The sequence below is a fragment of the Lissotriton vulgaris genome, chromosome 5, assembly GCF_964263255.1.
Source record: "Lissotriton vulgaris chromosome 5, aLisVul1.2, whole genome shotgun sequence".
NCBI classification, from domain to species: domain Eukaryota; kingdom Metazoa; phylum Chordata; class Amphibia; order Caudata; family Salamandridae; genus Lissotriton; species Lissotriton vulgaris.
The window spans coordinates 798,377,799-798,399,675 of record NC_141693.1 but is presented as its reverse complement, the minus strand read 5'-3'; the positions used below and the strand labels follow the sequence as shown (position 1 = coordinate 798,399,675).

At 43.6% G+C, this 21,877-nt stretch overlaps 1 protein-coding gene across 2 annotated transcripts in view; it reads right to left on the bottom strand.

Moving 5' to 3' along the window:
* The window catches only part of SAR1A (secretion associated Ras related GTPase 1A), a 212,798-nt gene that overhangs the window by 96,867 nt on the left and 94,054 nt on the right, over positions 1 to 21,877 (bottom strand). For both annotated transcript variants that reach the window (XM_086922266.1, XM_086922265.1), the window contains exon 5: positions 1,441 to 1,544. In XM_086922266.1, the coding sequence (XP_086778392.1) occupies positions 1,441 to 1,544 (104 nt within the window). The remainder of the gene's footprint in view (positions 1 to 1,440; positions 1,545 to 21,877) is intronic.

Genomic DNA, 21,877 nt, shown 5'->3' with positions numbered 1-21,877 from the left:
TTCTGTCTAGGATAAGGTTAGGATTGTACAAGAAACGATTTCCACAAATCTGAAAAATTGTACTAGTCCTGCAGGTCTAGTACTTTAAAAAAACTCCTCGACCTAACAGTAACCTACTTGACCTCGGTCTCTGAAAGTGGAGCAAATGTGACAAGATAACAAGATTTAAGGGCCTCTTTATTGCTCATTTGCTTTGTGTCACATTTGCTCCGTTTTGAAACGCAAATGCGAGCGGTCAGAGTGGATTTGTCGAGCCCTGCATACTAACAATATCACCTTTAGTAATAAGACAATGATAATGAGAAGGGGATCCAAATGTAACTGAATTGCTGTGCTCAATATTAAATGTGAGGAAATATTACTAGATCATCACATTCCAGGGTACATAATCTGGAAAAGGCCATTTTTAGACCTGGAAGACCAATGTACATTTGAAAATGTGAGCTGGGGTGATAAAAGCCTTCATAAACCCTACAGGATTTGCAGCCATTTTCCAGTAGGGCTAACACATACACTCTCAACCGGTGCCACCCCACCACCCGAGCTCCCACGCCTCCCTCCTCACCTTGCCCATGGTTATTTCGCCACCTCCAACTGCAGCGCTATTTAATTAGGCAGCGCAGGTGGCAAAAAAAACAAACAAACAAGTAAGACCAGCAAAATTGTGCCTCGCAAATTGAGACTTACTTGCGCGACGCAATTTGCCATGTACAACAGTGTGTTTGACACTTTCCGATTTCCAATGGGTCGCAAATTGCAAGGCTCATTAATATTAATGAGCCTCTCGCAATTTGCGAGCCCATTGAGAAGGACAGGCCTGCTGCGCTCAGCAGACCACCATGTCTGGTACTGCTTTTAAATAAAGCAGTGTTTTTTTTAAGTGCAGCCCGTTTTCCTTAAAGGAAAACAGGATGCATTTAAAAAAAAAAAAAAAAAAAAAAAAGTTGTTTCATTTTTTAAAGGCAGGTAGTGGTCCCTGGGACCACTGCCTGCCTTTAAAAAATATTTTTAGAGACAGACACAAAGTGGAAGGGGTCCTGACCCTTCCAATTTGCGACTGCATTACCACCCTCTTGAACAGGGTGGTAATTTGCGAGTGTTTTGGGACCGCAATTGCGGTTGCAAAACATTGGTACATACCTTTGCTGTCCCTATTAGGAAGGAACGAGACTTCCTAATAGCGAGTCACAAAACCTATTTAGCGAGTCGCAAATAAATTGCTACTCGCTAAATTGGCTTTGTATATGGGCCAGGAGGTTTTTGCATGTGCAAACTGGTCGCAAACCCGTTTGCGCATGCAAAAACAGGTCGTACATCTAGCCCAAGTCCGCATATACCTCTACAGAATCTGTTTTACCTTGGACTAACACAATAATGAATCTTACTAGATGCTGGCAACACATGATTAAAGAAGAGCATATTTTCATTAATTATACATACATTAAGCTCAACTTTGGATTCCTCGAGGCGCTGAAGGTCTGCACAGTCAACAAGAAAGACTATTCCATTAATAGCAGGTAGATAATTCTTCCACACCCGTCGGGCTACAAAGAAAAGGATAAACACTTGATTACCAGAAGGAGTGGCAAGAGCCATTATGAATGGACGAGAGGTTGCAAAAACACGATGAATACAAGTCCTTTTAACTCAAATTAATTTTGCAGATATGTGCTTTTGCTCCTGCAATAATCTAAGAAAGGCTGTAGGGCAAAACTAATGCAGATGGAGTCTGCCAATTACAGTATGAGCGCCCTCACTATGCTGAGCAATCCTACCATTTGTGACAAATTATAATATGCTGAGTCCACATAAGTTCACCAGAGGTGAATGATTAAGTATTCAAACGTATTATCTAATAAATGTTGCCAATCTCGGTTCCTTAACTCTAACAACCAACTGAATACATCGCTCAAACCGCCCCCTTTGTGAACACACCAGGACTGGTGCTTAGAATGAATCATAGAACAAATTTGGTGCCAACAACATACTTCACTGCAATACCCCATGTAGGACTAAAACAAGGAGTTATCAACACCGCATAAAAACCCCATAAGCTTAACTGGGAGTAAACATTCTAAATCTATTAGAAACCACAGAGGAGTTTCGCAATCATACTGAGTGTGAGGGGAGTGGTTTATTATATGGTGTGGTACAGTTCCATATCAGGTCTGAAAGTATGTAACAGGGTAGCTTAGTACTGGGCAGCTGTGGCTTACAACAGTCAGACTTTATCAAAGGAACAAGTGTAAAGCATTAAGAAATATCAATATAGGTGAATAAAAAGAAAATGCCAACACAATAAAAATCTGACAATGTATAAAAATCGTTAGCATTTTTTCCTTTAAACACCTCAACAACAAAAATCCCCATGTGGGTTCCATGGATATACAGGTTTCTTTGAAAAATCACTGCTTTTCACTAATGCAATATATTATTGTAATCTACCTCGACTCTCGTTTTAGGGGTAGTAACATGAAAATGGCTATATGGGCTCTCTTGTGGGGACCAACTCAGACAGGAAGCCAATCACAGGTACCAGTAAGATCCAGTTTAACGGTTATCTTGCAGCTAAGCGGTCTCCAGTTAAGTTCCAGGACCTATGAGCGAGCCACCATAAAAGTCAATGGAGTGGTCCTGATGCAATATATGTGAGAAAAACAAAACATAGTGGCACATCTAAACGCCGTCTCATGCACTACGGATTATCTCTAATTAGCTATTCTTTGTTTATATTATAATTCTTATTGTTATGTTCATCAGTCGCTAATTTCATTATTTGCCACTGATTCCTCGTCACAAAGCGTATATCAATCTATGTTTATCAATTCCATCAATTATAGATTACATAGCCGTTATCTTACACAAATTTAACTTAGGAACGCTATCTTAAAAAGGTTCTAGGTGCCCTTCATAACGGATGGAACCTTGCTTCTAGTTAATATTCTAATTGGAAATACCGTTCATCCACATAGTAACTGATTAGACTGTACACTGGCTCGTATTAATTTTATCCTGTTTTTTCTTACAATTCAGCATTTAAATCTATAAACGCTGGCAGCTATATGTAGCGCCATCTTGAAACTAGCGATGCTTGAGAGATTACTATAGATCACATGTTAACTATCTTTCTCCGATACTTAGACATTGCCGTGTACATGTATCGTTTGGCGACTAATTTTTTGATTTTAGGCTTTCATTCATAAATTTAATTGGTATGATGACTCGTTTTAGTAATTTGAATCCGTTACGGTGGTGGCGATTTGTAGCGCCATGTTGGAACGGTCCGTGTTACTCATATCTTGTGGTTAACAGTCCATCATCACTGTCTACCACTTCCCCGCAAGGTTCGCGCCAATATCGGGGCTTTAAATGCGAGCATAATTGAACTAAGCTCACTTTCACGGCTGGAGGATCCGATGTGACGGTCCACGTTGTTTGGAGCAGCACCATCTTGCTGTCCGCACGAACCTTTATTTGAAAAAGGTAAGAATTAGCGAGGATACTTTGCGAACTCCCGTATTCCGCCGGATATAGACCCAGATCTCTTTTTTCTCTTTTTGTCAATAACCTGTAAATATATAGCACAACTGCCCTTAAAATTTCCCTTTATGTTTACAGTTTTACTGGTTCCGTTATCTTTTCATCGCCGAGCCTTTTCTACTACAATCAAGAATCCCATATGATATATACTTTATAAATACGAAAGGTATGTTTACGCCTCTCTCTATATCTAGCGAACACTACCAGATAGCAGTCACCCTTCCCAGCTTATACCAAAAACTCTCACCACTCTGTATCTACAACCCTCCTTTATAAATACCAATTAAGGTTTTTTAACCACCCTGAAACTTTTCTTTTATTTTTACAGTTCTATTGGTTGCACTATCTTCAAATTGCCGAGTTTTATCAATCACAATCAAGAATCCCGTTTGAAATATTCTTTATGAATACGAAAGGTATGTTTACGCCTTTCTCTGAATGTAGCGAAGATCACTAGATAACAGCTACCCTATCCAGCCTTTTTAAAAAAAAACGTCTCCACCCTTTTTATATCTGAATACCCATTTATAAGTACCGATTACGGTTTTTCTCTTCAACTCCACAGCTACAAACCTGTTGCTTCACTTGGCAGTACCAGCATCCACGGGAAAATATTGACGTTCCATCTTTAGAATTTTAGAGGTAACATCTAATTCCTCGGCTATATAGTGATTAATTTTTAGTTAGTTAGCACTCACATGTTATGTAGGCCAACACCTTATCCCCAAGTCTCCCGTTTTTTGTATTAATATAGCACCAGGAGTGTAGAGATGTCTCATTGATCATCACCCGAACCTCAGCTCTATACGTATGTGGTTGTCATTGAACATCACATGTGGGAAATAAGACGATGTCTATGTGAACTAAGGTAATTTGTTTTATCTAGTTAGAGATATTTCTGGGCGTGTTACCAGTCAGGCCCCCTCGCATGATAAAGCCATCAGTTAAGACATACTAAATAGGCATCGTATAACACCAGGAAAAGATATATAACATGCATCTCTCCTTTGTTCTCATTGGCACCATGTGTTCAAAGCGATTTCTTGATATTTTAATTTTGAAATGGTTCCCCCTTTCATCTCCCAGCTAATTGTACTATCTTTGATCAGGTATCAGACAGGATCAAAACAGAGGTTGCCGCTGACTCAACTCCTCAGTTTTCCCTCTTCTCTGCCGCACCTCACACGGAAATCGGCCCTCCGCCCCCGTGCTAGAAAGGGGCTGAGCCTGGACCGAAGTGACCGAGGTTTCAGTCACCCGTAAGCTCCACTCCGCTTTCCACGGGAACCGGCTGCAGCGCAGGCGCGGGTGAAGAGTGTACCTGCCAGGCGCCGCCTCACTTGCTCGGCTGCGATCTGCTCACCGCTTCAGAGCCTGCGCATGGGAACAGTGCTACGCCGACTCCCCGCCTCTTCTGCAGCCGCGTCACTGAGCTTGCGCAGGGGATAGCGCTTACTTCCTTCCGTACTACGCCGACTCCCCGCCTCTTCTGCAGCCGCGTCACTGAGCTTGCGCAGGGGATAGCGCTTACTTCCTTCCATCTCTCAGCCCAGCAATGCCTACGCCAGCTCACGCCTCCGATGCAGTGACTCCTTGGCGGCGTAGGGTGACAGATCTCGCCCTGGTTTTCACTCACGAGGTTCTGGTAGGATGAGCTTATGATGGGAGATGAAGGGAGCAAGTTCCCAGAAAGTATTTGGGAAACTGAGGGAGAGGGTCAAAGGGGGCTCAAGGGGCCAACCGCCGCAGTTGCACCGGTTCCAACAGAAGGTGAAGTCCGATGGGAGGGTTTGGTCAGGGGCCAAAGGGGGAACGTCTTCCTGAAAAGGTTGACTAATATTCAGGCAACTACTGCTCCAGTGCGTCCTCCTCCTCACACCACTGCCTCTCTCCTCCAACTCCCTGTACTACACAAAATGGCTTCATGACCCCTGCCCTTATATAGACTGTCCTCACAGGGTCCAGTAGGGTCCAGAAGGTTCTGGAAGGCCTGATGTTAACCTATGGGGCACTCTAGGGGACAGTTATGGCAGTTAGGAGCCACCATTTTGTTAGACTAAGTGAATTCCTGTCATGAGGGCACCTATCTCCGAGGTGATAAATCATGAGGGTAAAAGTGCACCTATCCCCCAGGCCAACACCATGAAAAATCTAGTGGACACAAAAAAATAGATAAGACATGAGGGGCAAAAAGGGGACAAAATAAATAATACATTGGAGGGACTACGCAAAGGGCCAGACAGGTCTAACAGTGGCCCACGTCTTTGTCGACAAAACATCGCTTTATAGTGATCACGGAGAGCACACACAGAATCACATGTAAGCAAAATGTGTGCTGGTTAACTTTCAACAACGAGACTGTAGAGGCAAATGGAGAATATAAAAATATACTCTCACTGCCTGTTGACTATATCACACTGCTGAGCCCCAAACAGGGCAGTTAATGTCTCGGATTGCTGAGTATTCTTGAGACCTGTCTTCAATAGGCAGTCTTGTTTGTACCCAGAATCAGTTAAGATACAAAGTTAGGGTGACGAGATATTGAAAACATAAATCGAGGACACTTCCTCAACATAGAAGGAGGATATACTTCTCCAACATAGGAGTACTGCAATATCACATTGACATGGTGCAGAAGGACATAAACGACAGCGCTCACCAATATGGAATTTAGGTCAATCTGTTGGGACAGATAACGACAAACCTTGACTGCCACAACAGAGTGCAGTATAAATCGCTAAGTGAACATGGTATCGCCATTTTTACGGGGGGGATCTCGACAATATGTTGGCAGTAGGAGAAGGCTATGTTAGGTGTTGGGCTGGCTGTCCGCAGTGGTTAGCAACTTGAGCAATGAGGCTTAAAGGGCTAAATAAAACAATGTAGCTTTATTATTACTGGGGCTCGAGAAAAGGTGTGGGGAGTAAGCACAATAATGTAATGTCCTGTTATTTATAGCACTTACAGAACAAAGTATAGTTTGACGTGCTATATAAACACAGGTTATTGATATTAATGCTGGGGGTTCTGGTGTGTGGAATGTGTCAGTAGTAAGACAAGGCTGTGCTTTGATTTGATGTGCTATTATTTACAGCGCTTAGATACCACAGAGGTGGTGTTGAAGCACTATATGAAACCGGTAACTGGGGGGTGTCCTGTGACAGTGAGCTGATCTGGTTTCCAGCCGTGCTGTTCTGAGGCGCAGTTGCATCCTCTTCCATGTTTCATAAAATAAACCCTTTTTCAAACATCACTTTTACATCTTTATAGACACCACTGGACGGTATGGTAACTCACCACTTACAACCATGGCGAATGATTCCCAAATGTGGACCTGCAGTCCGATTCATGAACACCATACAGTGAACCCAAGAATACAAGAATTGCGCAATTCTTCATTTTTAACAGAAGACCAAATTCCATCCAGGCACATGTGGAGTGCTCTGGGAGCCTTTGCTGTGCACAAAGGCTGGCCCGAGTTTCCCAGTCTATGATTGCGGTGGATTCATATGCTGTTCATCTGCCCGAGTGGGAGAAAATCAGACTGAAATACAGGCATCGGACCAATAGGAGTGGAGAAACGAGTCGGAAGAAAATGAGTTAAACCATAAGGGGAAATAAGGGATAGAAAGAAAGTAAAGTATAGTGAGAACATAAACAGGAAGAAAATAATGGAAAGTCAAAGGTTGACGAAGATAAAGTGAGACAATAGCAGGTAGTAGGGGAGTAAGAATGTAATGCAACATGAAAAGTAACGGAAAGTAAGAGTGAGAGAGAAAAGGAGAGAGTGGAGTGTGAGAAAATAAAAAGGTAGTAAAAAAGTAATGTGGAGTGATGAAGTGAGAAGGTAAGACTTCGATGACTGAGTGAAACCGAAGGGATGAAGAAAGAGCTGGTGAGTGGATGGACGAGAGAGATTTCACGCTCGCCACCGCCAGACTCACCTTGACGGAGAAGATGAGAGCGGTGAAGTCCAGGCAGTAAAAGTTAGAGCATGGTGCGGACGAGAGACCAGAGCACGTAGCCTCTGGGTGGCGGGGCAGTGGGCACCGCTAGCAGCACAGTGTCTAGTTGGCAGGAGCTCACTGCGGGGCTGCAAGGCATAGGGTGAAGCGGATGGCCCCGCTTAAGGGGGAAACGAGTAGGGCGGTAGCAGGTCTTAACACTTCGGGTGGTGTTAGGGGTTTATGGCCACTGACAACAAGCCCCTCACTGTGGAATCACACCCATTTGGTTAGCTTGAAGTCCAAAAAAGCCACATCCGGACAGCCTGAGTAAGGCTTGTGCCTTCACTGAGGCAGTGTCCTTCTCCGGCTCCGAGAGGAGGAGCCTGGGCCCAGCACAAGCAGGAAGAGGGGGAGCATGTCCCGGAAACGAAGACAAGTCCTAGCCAACAACCCATGGATGGGATCGCACCCCTAAACATGGGTCTCCGTCTGCTGCGCAATCCATGAGGAGAGGAGCCTCAACCCCCACTACAAGTGGAGATCAAGAAGGCAAGATTAACAAAAGTTTTTGTATTGAGTGACTCACATGCGCAGCTTTTCTTCCCAAGTCTTTTCAAGAGACAGGACGAGCCCCACCTGTGCAAGATGCTATCGCAAAAGGAAGAAGGAACACAGAAAACAAGAACAGAATTTGCGGCCAGATGCACGCACGGTCACCAATTTGAAAAAAAATGGTCCTGAAACAATGCTGGAAAATTGCCACTGCATACATTTAGCGGTAGTTAGATGGTGCAAAGACACCGGAAGAGGCTTAACGACCGTATGCATGCTGCGCGCCATCTAGAGTCGAGACCAAAAAATGACAAAATCATGGCCAGCAGCACAGGCAACTCATGTACGTCAACAGTTTAGTTTCCTTGCCAAACTTAATTGCTTCTAGGTTCAAAACGTTACAGCTGAAACGTATAAGATGAGTCTATTCACTTCTAAAATGTAAGATTGAAGAAGATTATGTTACATAAATTAAGGTCGTATAACAAATAACCGTTGCAAAGTTAAATAGAAAATTACAATGGCAGTCCCTGGTTTCAGAGGACTGTCCACACAAACACTGCCCAATCACACAGTGCTAGCTTTGGTTGCCTGAGGCATTATCATGGTGAGCCTGGCAAGGGCAGAGACATGACTGAGCCTTCCAGACAGCTGATGCTAAAGCAGTGCAGTTATGGTGGAGCACAATTAATTGGATGAGGTAGGTTGTTCAACGATATGGAGTGCATAGAACATCCCACAGTATGACTGTGGATTGTGTGCAGGAGGAGCAGCATGAGCTGGGAGTTAAAGTTTGCAGGATTAGAAGCTCTTTGCCTGAAGTTCTCTACATAGGGTTGAAGGTGATCGGATTTTGAAGTCTAGAAATGTCTGGGAAGAATGATAAACGGAGGACCAAGAACGAGAGAAGGTACTTCTCTGCAGAACATCCCAGGCCTTTAGAGGGAGGACACAGAAGAAAACAAGTTACTTACCTGTAACTTTGGTTCCCCAGTTTTGGTAACTTTCATAGATTCCCATGCTCTGTATCATTTTCCTGTTGTCGGAATGGGAGCCTCGGTAAATAAAAAATACCATAGCAGTAAGTACAAAAGAGAAACCTAGGCCTCATCTCATTTTGTAGCTTGTCCACCTCTTTTTGTAAAAGACCAAAAATTCTGCAACAACCAATCAGAACAGCCTCACCCATTAGAACCCTCCTGAGAGAGCCTCAGATTTTTCGTAGCCGTTGTGTAACAGCAACTATCTCAGTAAAAGAGGCTGAGCTTTCCCAGGGGAGGAGGGTGGGCGCATGGGAATCTATGAAAGTTACCAATACTGGGGAACCAAAGTTACAGGTAAGTAACTTGTTTTCTTGCCCCAGTATTGGAACTTTCATAGATTCCCATGCTTTGTATCAGAGTAGCTAGCAGTAAGTCATGAAAGCACATTTTGTTATATGAATATCCTTACATGTCAACATAAATCTCCTCAAAGGAAACAAATTATAAACACGTTACCACAGAGAGTAATACATAAAATCGATACAAAATGTCCAATACAGGAAGGAGGGATTGTAGGGAAAGCTCACCTCTCATTGAAAAAGATTTCTCAGGACTGCTTGACCCACCGCTGCATCTTCCTTCATGGAAGAATCCAAACAGTAGTGCTTTGTGAAGGTGTAGATACTGCTCCACGTAGCTGCTCTACAGATGTCCTTGACAGGTACTCCTGAGAATAGAGCCACTGATGAAGCAACAGATCTCGTCGAATGAGCACGAACTCGTCTTTCAAGCGGTTTGCCCATTTTCTGATGACAATACTGAATTGTATTAGAGATCCAACGTGAAATACTGTGCTTTGAAAGCGGAAATCCCTTCCGCGGGGCACTATAAGAGACAAAAAGTTGAGAAGACTTTCTGAAAGGTTTTGTTCGTTCCAGATAAAATTTAAGACATCTCTGAACATCTAAAGAGTGCAAAGACCTTTCCGCTGGTGTAGTAGGTCGTGGGAAAAAAAGACTTCAAAATCACAGGCTCATTCAAATGAAATTCGGATGGGACTTTCGGGATGAATTTTGGATTTATCCTTAGAATCAGAGCATTGTTCTTGAACTGAAGAAAGGGTTCCACAATCATTAGCGCTTGAAGCTCACTAATCCTCCTCGCTGATGTTAAGGTTATTAGGAGAGCCAGCTTCCATGATACAAATTTTAAATCTGCTCTGTGAATGGGCTCAAACTGAGCTCTCATCAGATGAGCCAAAACCAGATTAAGCTGCCAGACTGGTGGAGGAGGCCGTACTGGAGAAAACACCCTGAACAAGCCCTTCAGGAATTGTTTAATAATCCTATCTGACCAAAGCGAAGGACCTGAAGACGTCCGCCTCAACCTAGAGACGGCTGCTAGATGTACCTTGACAGAAGAATGAGCCAAACCTGACTTTGCCAGAGAAAGAATATATGGTAAAAGCTGATGCGGAGCTGAAGTGTATGGATGAATATTCTGCCTCTGACACCAGAGACAGAATCTCTTCCATTTCGCCCGATCAGTCTTATTTGTACTTGGAGCTCGGGCCTGAGACAGAATATCTCTACACTCTTCTGAGAGGTTCAAATGTTGGAATTCTCTGTACTCAGGAGCCACGCTGTCAATTGGAGTGAGCTAGGATCTGGATGGAGCACCTGACCCTGAGACATCATCAACAGAGACGGAATAGGCTGTAGGTGGATCGGTTGGTCGAGACAGTAGGTGGAGTTCCGTGTACCAGAACTGACGGGGCCACGCTGGTGCAATCAAAATCATTCTGCAAGGTTCCGCTTTGAGTTTCCTGATCAACCTCGGGATCAATGGAATTGGAGGAAAGGTGTAGACAAATGCGCCGTACCAAGCTATTAAAAGCGCATTCCCTAAGAACCCCCGCTGCTGATACCTGCTTGCGTAGGCCCGGCATTTGGTGTTTTCTGGGGTTGCAAACAGGTCTATGGTTGGGGTCCCCCAAACTGAAGAGATCTCCTCGAGAATGGTTTGGTCCAATTCCCACTTGTGACTGATCGTTCTTTGGCGACTCAACTCATCCGCTGTTGAATTGAGCGAGCCTGCGAGGTGTTCTGCCGTAAGACTAATGTTGTGGAGAATCGCCCAGTTCCAAATTTCCTGAGCTTCTTTTGAAAGAGCCCGGGATCTTGTCCCGCCCGGTTTGTTTATATAGTGCATGCCGTTGTGTTGTCCGCGCGAACCAGCACTGTGTGATTCTGAATCCTTGGAAGAAAAGCCTGTAGGGCTAATCGAATAGCTCCGAGTTCCAATAGATTGATATGGAACCTGCGCTGATCTGGATCCCAATGACCGCTCACCTGCAACTCTTGAAGTACTGCTCCCCAGCCTTCTAGTGAAGCGTCCGTGGTTAAAACCACGGGTGATGGGGGAAGCGTGAAGGTTAAGCCTTTTGAGATGTTGTCTTTTACCAACCACCAGCTGCTTGCTTGATTGCGGATGTCACAGTGATTTTGTAGTCGAACAAGCCCTCCGCCTGGTGCCACTGCTAGTCCAGTTGCTCTTGTAACGGATGCATTTGATGCCTGCAATGCGGAATCAATGGAATGCAGGATGATATCGATCCAAGCAGGGACTTGTAGAGATGGACCGACAGACTTCCTCTTTTGCAAGAGACAAGCTGACAGAATAAGTTCTGACGTTACTCCGATGGAAAGGCCTTGCAGCGATTTGTATCCAGAATAGAGCCTAGAAATGTTGCCGACCTGGATGGAAGAAGGATCGATTTCTCCCTGTTGAGTTGCAGGCCCAGTTGGTTGAAAATTTGAATGCAGCTTGAGACCGCTCTGGAAGCTGCCTGGAAAGACAGAGCTTTTATCAGCCAATCGTCTAGGTAGGGAAAAACCTCTAGAGACTGTCTTCTGAGAAACACCGCCACCGGAGCCAGTACCTTCGTAATGTACTCGGTGCGGACCTGAGACCAAATGGAAGCACTTTGAACTGAAAATAGCTCTTGCCTACTGTGAAGCGTAGGTATTGCCTGTGAGCTGGGTAGATCGGCACATGGAAGTATGCATCTTCTAAATACAGCGTTGCCATGTAGTCAGGATTCAGTAGACGTAGAATATCCTGAAGGGTGAACATCCTGAATGATAGTTTTATGAGATAGGTGTTGAGCTCCCTGAGATCTAATATTGGACGCCACTTTTCCTTTGTCTTTCGAACCAGGAAGAACCTGGAATAAAAACCTTTCCCCCTCTGGGAGTGAGGTACAGGTTCTATTGCCCATTTGATGAAAAGTTGGTGGGCTTCGAGACGTAGAAGTTTTAGATGTTTCAATTCGTTGGCGCCTGGAGCTCTGGTTGGAGGAAGTTGTTTAAACTCCAAAGTGTGGCCACCCTGAAAGATATTCAGAACCCACTGGTCTGATGTTATGACCTTCCAGCTGCGTAGACAATGAGAAATCCTGCCCCCCACTGATGTTATCAGAGGGGTAGGAACAGTAGAAAGAGCCATGAAGCCGCTATTGTCGTTTAGAATTCTCTCCCTGGACGCCCTTCACGCCCTCTTGGTGGCTGACGAGAGAAAGATGCTGATTGACCTTGGCGCTGTGAGTATTGCGGCTTGTAAGATTGAGAGGACTGAGAGTATGAAGAGTAGCGTTGTTGATTGCCACCTCTGTACGAGGAAAAACCTCTTCCTCTCGCACCTCTGAAAGGAAGTTTGCGGTAATTCAATGACCCCAAAGACCTTGCCGTGTCCGTGTCCTTCTTGATGCCTTGAAGGACATCATCTACATGCTTTCCAAAAAGCATCTCTCCGTCGTAAGGTAAGTCCAAGATCTTATTTTGGACTTCCTGGGGAAACCAGGTTGCCTGTAGCCAGCCCTGGCGCCTCAAAACTGCTGAACCCGCCAATGCACGGAAAGCTGTTGTTGCTATGTCCATAGCACAATCTATCACCTCTGAAGAGGAACACTCTCCTTCCATCGTTGTCTTCCTGGCTTCATCTTTCGCTGCATCCGTAAGTTGGTCCACAAACAGGGATAAATTACACCACATCTGGCGATCATATCTGCCCAAGATAGCAAGAGCATTAGCAGCTCGAATCAGGAGGCTGGCAAAAGAAGAAAACCTTTTTCCCACATTGTTCAGACGCCTCCCTTCCTAGTCTGTGGGGTTGTCAGTGGTGTCAAAGGATTCTTGGACTTGCTTTGCGCCGCTTGGGAAATGACTGAGTCCGGCTTCGGTTGACCTGTCAGACAAGCAGGACTGCCGTTCGGTGCTTTATATTTCTTCTCCAGCCGGGGAAGAACAGGGATAACTGTCGCAGGATTCTGCATCACTTTAGTGCCTTCTACCATACATGTTCAATTATTGGAATTGAACGAACGGACTTTCTGTAATGTTCCTTGAAGTCGTAAAGGTAACAGTCTGATTGCACTGTCGTAATTGGAAGGATTATGGAAACCTCCAATGTCAGCTGGAGGAGAGGTCGCAGTATCCGGCACTGGTGAATCAGGATCCTGGTTGACATCGTCCCAACCTCTATCCTGGTCATTTGAAGGATCAACCTGAAAGTCCATCAGATGAGACATCTTCGCCTTGAACTATCACAACCTCCTTACATCTCTCTCTGGGTTCCGGTCCCGAAACCAGAGTAACCAGAGGCATCACTGCCACTGCAGGAGCAGTAGGAATGGATGGAGAAGGAGGACGCTCCTGCTGTTCCGCAGTTTGCGCCGGAAACCTCTTTTTGTAGTCTTGTAACATCAATTGCAAGTCTGTAATAAGAGAGGACGGCTATCCTGCCTTGTTTTTTGTGGAGGCCTTTCTTGCTGAACAAACTGGCGCTCCTCAGTATAGTACTCATCACAGTCCGAATCTTGATATTTCACCTGTAGTTGGGATGGGTTATAAGGGTTCCCATAAGGTCCATCCTCATCCTCATCAGACTCCTCATCCAGAAGCTAAGTAGGAGGCAAAGGAGATAAACGCCGAGGAGATGTCATTTCTGGGGTAATTTGCTGTCTTCTAATAGATATGCGGACCTTTTGAATCGTCGTCGAAATGAACGTCAGTGGAATAGTCGTCGACGGAGAGATGAATTTCATCGACTGAGGGTTGGTCATCGGCGGTGGATTGATCGTTGACGCGGTCCTCGTCGTCGTCGACACTATCTTCCTCGTCATTACCGTCGACGTCGAAGATGTAAACACCATCGTCGACGAGCAGGAAGCAGGTACTTTAAACGTCGACGAAGATATCAATGCCAACGTCGACGAAGCTGCAGTCGACAGGCCCGTTGACGAAGCCGTACCTGAACTTAAGTCCTTTCTGGAAGCAGTCGTCGATGCACCAGCTATTTTCGTCGTCGAATCTTCCGTCCTGAGGGACAGCAGAAGGTTTATAACCTCCCTTCTCCTTTTCAGATGATGGAGAAGTTACAGATAAACTTTTCTTCACCTTCTTAGCTGTCTGGGTCTCATCAGTCTGTCACAGCCTCTCCTTTACACCTCAGAGAGGAGATATTATGGGACTAGCCCTTTCAGACCTATCAGAGGTCTTTTGTAAGGCTTTCACAGGGGGCTCCATGGATGCTGAAGGGGATGAACCTCTTCTTGGATCTTTTGGAGGACGCAGCGGAGGAAGAATCCTCACTGTCAGATGACAAAACCTCCTTACGTGACTTCATTTTTTGGAGCAAAGTCAGCAAGCGGCCTTCCCTGTTTCTCAAGGCCTTTGTAGAGAATGTCCTGCAGATTTTACAATCTGTGGCCTTGTGGTCCGGGTACAAGCAGTAGATACAGTCCTCATGCTTGTCTTCCACAAACAGCCTCTTCTTAGAACAAGTAGCACAAGCTCTAAATAAAGCCTTCTTCTTGTGAGACATATTAAAGTTGAAGAAATGGAAAAGAATCCAATCTGAAGAGAAATCTGAGCAGAGCTCAGTGGAGACTCCCTAGCACAACGTGCAGTAGAAAAATCTGAGGCTTTCTCAGGAGGGTTCTAAGGGGTGAGGCTGTTCTGATTGGTTGTTGCAGAATTTTTGGTCTCTTTTACGAAAAGAGGTGGACAAGCTACAAAATGAGATGAGACCTAGGCCTAGTTTTCTCCTTTGTACTTACTGCTATAGTATTTTTATTTACCGAGGCTCCCATTCAGACGACGGGGGAATGATACAAAGCATGGGAATCTATGAAAGTTCCAATACTGGGACAAACTAGAAGACACAAGCTTTGACCTAACCCAAAGTCACAGGGTAACCACAGCAATGGTTAAAAGACGTAACTCTTTCACTGTCAGGGTGTCTATGACAAATTTATAATACAAAGTCCAAAATATCCTTGTTAGAATAGGTCAATGAAGAAATAAAGGAATGGGTAAAGAATGAGGAGAAAGGCAGTGGGCTTCATTTTGGAATTCAAGAGAGGGAAAACAAAGCCAAAGAAATCGCTTTGAAAGACCAGTCATTTCCGAACAGCTCTAATATGACAGAAAATTTAAAGAGGCGTGAGCTATTTAATTGTCAAATACTGGATGACTTTCTCTTCAGTGAGACAGAAGATTGGAAAGGGATTATGCCAATGTTTTTACAAAATTAACTTCTGCACAGACTGTGGTTACTAAAGAGCACCAGACTCCCTAAAGAGGGGAGCATGGAGAGATTAGCAGATCTCTGGTATGAGCTGGTAGACCAGAACGTTTCAGCAGATGGTGATGATAATCAAGGGTGTAGCGAAGAAAACTGTCTGTAGTAGAAAGGAAGCAAGATCCACATTAAGTCTGGGTTTAAACTAGACTGTCCTCCTAAGAAGACGACTACAGAAAGTGAGGAAGAAACGATTCGCCAAATGTCCAATGAATGATGTGGGGAGACTGTGGCAAGTTAGACACAGCTCAGGATGTCTAAGTTTCATACAGAGAAGGGCCACAGGTGACATTAGAATGAGAGCATTTTCTCTGCTTGGGAGGGCTTTTTAACAAGGTTTACAGATGTGTTCAATATTTTTCTTCTTTTCTACTGCAAGGATGTCTATTTTTATTACTGAATGTTTATCTGTTAGGCTGGCCTTTACATCTACTTTGAGGCGATGGAGTGTGGTTCTGTCGCATTCAAGTCTGAATGAGTTTGCTTGTCACACCTGGGAGATTGCCAACAGGCCTCATTTAGTATACATCATGCACATCTGTACTGCAATAAATATTACTGGAAACTAAAACAGGTGGGTCTTGAGTTTCAAACGCATATGTATCTGGGAGTAGTGGATATGTCTAATAAAAACAATTCTAGATGTTATAACTTTTTTTTAAAAAAATGTTTAAGAGTAGCAATGTAAGTGTTTGAGAGGATCATGGCTTTTGACTTATGAGGCTAAATGAAGGTAGTCAAATGGGTAGCTAGTTGGTCTTTGTTGATTACTGCAATGACGGTGGAGCAGGGTTTTAGGTGCCTTTTCCAGGAACTGGATTATAGCCCTGAATGTTAGGATTTTTGGTCAATTAAGAAAATGGACATTAAAATTGGAGAATACATGACCCGGTTCACGGAGGGAGAATAATCGTTCCAGATGGACAATTCATTGCCTTGGATACTCTTATTAGATTTATTTATTTTTTACCTTGAAGACTGTTTGGCGGTATTCCATGTAGAGTTTGGCATGTTGATATGATATGATCCAATTATTTGTTGAGCTAACGTTCACCAGCGGTTTCTTGGCGCAGATTGTGGCCTGCAACAACTGTTTTTAAGCTTTTTCATGTCCACTATGGGTTGGTGAGAAGTCTATTCTTTTTTTGGGAGTAAGCAGATGTTTCCATAGTAGGGATGATCAGGCTAATAAGGATTTCAAATCTGGGAACTTTCTGTAACAACTTAAGCTCATGGTCATAGCAGGATGGGAGGTCTTAGGATCTTTCCAACAGTAACACATTGTCAATGAATAGGATGCCCACACTTTTCCAATATCTTTTATTTACTATTGGCTCTGAAGTCGGTTAGGGATTCTATTACTACAGCACTTCAAAACAAGCAAAATTGACAACTCTGTTTTATGCTCCTTTCCAAAGTATCTTCCTGTGAGTTTAGTGTTCATAAGAACACAAGTTCTTGGAGTTCACGTTATCCACTGGAAAATGCTGGTGCCAAAACCCACTTCCATCAGAAACTTTTTCTAAAGAAATTTGGTAAAACATTTTCTCACCTTACATAGAGAGCAGCAAGACCAAGAAATAGGGCAGCGGTCCCGAGTATACTGCATTGCCTGAATAAGGAAATAAACAAACTGGTTCGCAAACAATATCTTGATAGGGTTATTGATCGGGGTAAAGAAATATCAAGGTTAAAAAGAAAGAGAAGCAGAGTCCAATTACAATTAAAAAAAGAAAGGGAGGATAATGCATGGATTAATTTGAGGGAATCGGTGGTCCATGGCAGGATTAGAGATTTCTGGACAATAATTGGTAAAGGGTGTGGGTCTAGACTTGGCCCCTCGCCTATCCCTATAGCGGAAGAGGATTGGATATCTTATATTCGGGAACTCTATGCTGGGAATGGGTTTTCAAGTAATAACATTAACACCAGTGGTCGTTTAGGCAAAGATAATGACAATAGTGCTACTCCCTTGGGGCTCATTAACTACCCCGTTGAGAAGGAAATCGAGATGGCGATAAGAAACATGCGGACCTCCGGGGCAATGGGGCCCGATGAACTCCCCATGACGGTTCTGAAATCTGATCCTGTAAGGTGGAGTAAAATCCTGTTTCCCCTGTTTAAAGCATGCTTTATGACAAAAATAGTCCCTGATTCATGGAGGGGTAGTATCTTGGTCCCTATTTTTAAGAAGGGAGTTAGGGACAGTCCCAGTAATTATCGTCTTATTGCTCTCCTCGACTCCATCGGAAAAGTGTTCGCTAAATGTTTACTAAAAGCCCTCTCCGATTGGGTCGAGGAGAATAATATTCTGCCGCTAGAACAGACTGGATTCCGTAGGGACCACGGTACGTTAGACAACCTTACCGCCCTGCATGTGGTCACGGATAAGTATGTTCAGGTGAGAGGTGGGGTGGTGTATGCTGCCTTTATCGATTTCTCCACAGCGTTCGATAAAGTGGATCGTGGAACGCTGTGGAGAAAATTGGCAGCGCTTGGTCTGCCATCCCACCTATTGGAGCTGGTGCAGGCTCTACATACAGAGACCTGGTGCAGGGTGCTGATGGGAGGCGAAAGGGGTCTTTCAGATATAATTCCATCACTGAATGGCCTTAAGCAAGGTTGTTTGTTGGCCCCCCTTTTGTTTTCTCTGTATACGGTAGACCTACCTGCAGCCCTTTCCTCTAGTATAGGCATTGCCCCGGTGCTCGGGGGGTCTCCTATATTTTGCCTGATGTACGCCGACGATGTCCTCATTTTAGATTTATCCCCTAAAGGACTGGCAGATCGGCTAAATGCGCTTTTTATGTTTGCTGTGGCGCATCAGATGAAGATCAACATCAATAAAAGTAAAGTCATGTGTATAGCCGGTAAGAAGAGGTGCCGCTACGTTGATTTTGGTTGGTTTCTAGGAGGCCAAAAACTTGGTGGTAAAGTCCTATACTTTTTTGGGGAAAATTATCATGGCTAACTTGAGTGAGAAACTCCACATAGAACATTGTACATGCAAAGAGATTGCCCATGGCAAAGGTCTAAACTCTCTTTACCATGCAACGGGGAAACGGCACTTTCCGATTTTATTGGAAGTGTACAGATCAAAAATCCCCGCTACAATATTGTATGGTATTGAACTTATTGATATGAAAAAGTGGGACTTTTGCCATAAGATAGAGGGTAAACTTCTAAGATCTCTCTCCTCCCTAAACAAAGCGTGTCCCTTAGCTGCCTGCAGGCTGGATTTTGGACTCAGGAGTACCTGGGTACAGGGACTATCTGCCCTTGTTAGATGGGTGGCCTGCCTTGCAAGAGCTAAGGTAGGGACAATGAGAGCTATCCTCAAAAGTGAACTACTGGGTAGTTTTCTCAACTTGTGCGTAATTTTCGAAAAGCTGTAATTCTCCTCAAATTAGATGAATCTGCTTTGTTTTTGTATTCTTCTTTACAGTTAAAATTAGCCTTAAAAGCAGCTTCATGGGACTTGTGTTTCCAGACGGATAAAAAAGTAATTTGTGGAAAAAGAAAGGTAGAACATCTCCTTGATTCCTATCTGTGGAAACTCCCTCAGCCCTATGTAAGATGGAACCTACCACATGGTATCCGTAGATTTTGGTTTCTTTTATGCTATGATTTATTACCGTTAAACCGACTGTTATCTAAATGGAATGGCTCCTCTCCTTTGTGTAATTTTTGCAAAGTACATATCCAGGACTGTATGCATGTGTTGCTGGTCTGCCCGGCGCTTCGTAAATTACGATGTAGATGGGTAAAAGTAATCTGTTTGAATCTTGGCATTGTCACTTTGAACGATTTCCTGCTTGCACTTTACTCCCCCCCGAATGAAATATTCTGTTCTTATATTTTTAACTTCTTTAAAGGGTTTTTAGCTATTTATTAATATGACTATGGAGATGTACCGTGACTGTCCGATTTGTGTAGCTTTTTGATTTTTATGTCAGTTTCGTATTTACCTGTGGATATTTTTTTTGTACTCCTCTTTGAGCAATGTAATGGTCGCGCTGTAACTGTTGTGTGTTATACTTTGTATATTTTATGTGGCCCTCTTTGAGAGCCAAAACCATAATAAATAAAATTGAATTGAATAGAGAGCAGCACTTCCAGCCTTCCAAGATACCTGCTCTATATGAGCTGTGATTTTTTTCTATTATCGTCACAGGTCTGATGTTATCAACATAACAAACCTGGTCAGGGGTCACTAGAAAGAATCTGACCAGTTGGCCAAAATTGTAGTGAAAATCTTGGCATCCACATGCGTCACCACTAGCAGAAACAGTTTAGTGTCTTGAAACGGACAAGGGATCGTAGATACAATCACATTTTAAAGACCAGGCATTGCCGTAGCATGGAACCAGAAATTAACGTCAAAGGTCCTCAACACAATGGTTTCCATTTTTATTGCAGCAAAAACTAAAACAGCTTTAAGACTCTGAGTAATAGCTATCTTCAGAAGTCTCCTGAAGGAAAACTGAGATCTAGACACTATTCTCTTTACTCAAGATTGTATTGTTGATGCGAAAGTTCTTGCACCTTTCCACTGCAATCTTACATCAGAGATTATTCTTGACAGTGTTAGTGTCCTTCTTCAAAGATCTCTCCCCATTGATACTGCTACATTTAATTAGGTTCTGGGATTGTTGTAAACAAATTGAATATCACTATCCCAAGGTTTCAAGCAACTACTGTGGTTATCTTTAAACTCCATCAGAGCAAGACTTAAGACCACTCTAGACAACAGGAAAAGAGCAAATCTCCCATCATCACCCACTTTTTCCATTGTGATGATCCTCAAACTCAGTAATTGTATCTGCTGCAAGAAAACACCATTTTACTTATACATTTTCCATTGTCCCTCCTAAACGGGAAGGATACATTTGAAAGAAAGGTTTGTGGAACATCAGCAGTGGCCATGAAAGCAGCTAGTGCCACAACATCACTTGGGCAGTAGGACCAGTATTTGTGTGGTACCCTGCAGCGTTTTGCCAAAAATCTTCATAGAAAAGAGAAGACCGCAAAGAAATCCTTCAGGAAGGTATGATGGTCCTCTCGAACATAGGGATCAGCGATGCAGATGATTAATCAAATCTGGCAGGACAGGATTACTGCCACAGCTTAGTCATGAAAAGGTTATCCTGCCTCAATCTTATGATAGATTAAAGCCAGGCAAAGAATATTAAGCCAACCATTTTCTGCGATTTCTTTTGGGGTCCAATACGGATGGACAAGATGCAACACATGAAGATGGAGTTAAATAATCTTTAAGCATTTGGTTTTCAAGAGAAATAATACAGCAAACCCCTGAGTGGCTACATCAATACCACTAACAGCAGCAGAAATTGCTGTACCAACCTAGGAAATAATATAAAAGCAAAGGTGAACATTACGTTTCCACAAGAACCAAGAAGTCTCCTGCCCCCCCAAAAAATCACTCCTTTCTGAAAGTTGGAAAACTATTGGGGGGAGGGGGGATGACAGAGGTGGGCTGTAGAATGGGTATGCATTCACTGAGTTTCAGACCTTCCTACTACCATTCCTCCAAAGAAGTCTTTAATTCCAATGAGATTTGCTTAAAAAATTGATCATCCTATTACAAAAGGATGCTGAGAAAGTCCTTTCTTTACATGAAGGAATTGAAGTACATTCCTGTTACTTTAATGTTCAAAAGAAAGGTCCCTCACAAAAAAATCGGTCTCTTTGCCAAGCTCAAGACAGTGACCAGGTGGGTATGTATGGGAAACCCAAAATTTGGCTTTCTATCAAATCTTCCCTGGTTATATCGAGGGGACAGGATGTGTGCATACATCTACAGGTTGTATATTTTCACATTCCCATTGCAAAGAAACATGCCAAATTGCTGGGTTTAAGGATAGGAAGCACTCATCAAACCAAAGGCTTCCCCTTTGGACTTAAGACAATACCATTTTCAAAATGCATGGCAGTGGTAGCATTGCACTTCTTTTAATTATCCTTAACTGGACAACTGGCCTTTAATGGCATTCATGTCTCTGCCGGTTTGAAAGAACTTACAGATGACTCTCCGTCAGTGCTCGAAGGCAACTGCAGCCTGCCAGCGCTGCGAAGGACAGTGCCAACATAACACCTAACCATTGTACTCCTATAAGAGTGACAATTCAGACTATTTCAGGCCACACAAAGCTATAGGAATAGCATGAGAGGCTGGTATTTGTTTATTTTCAA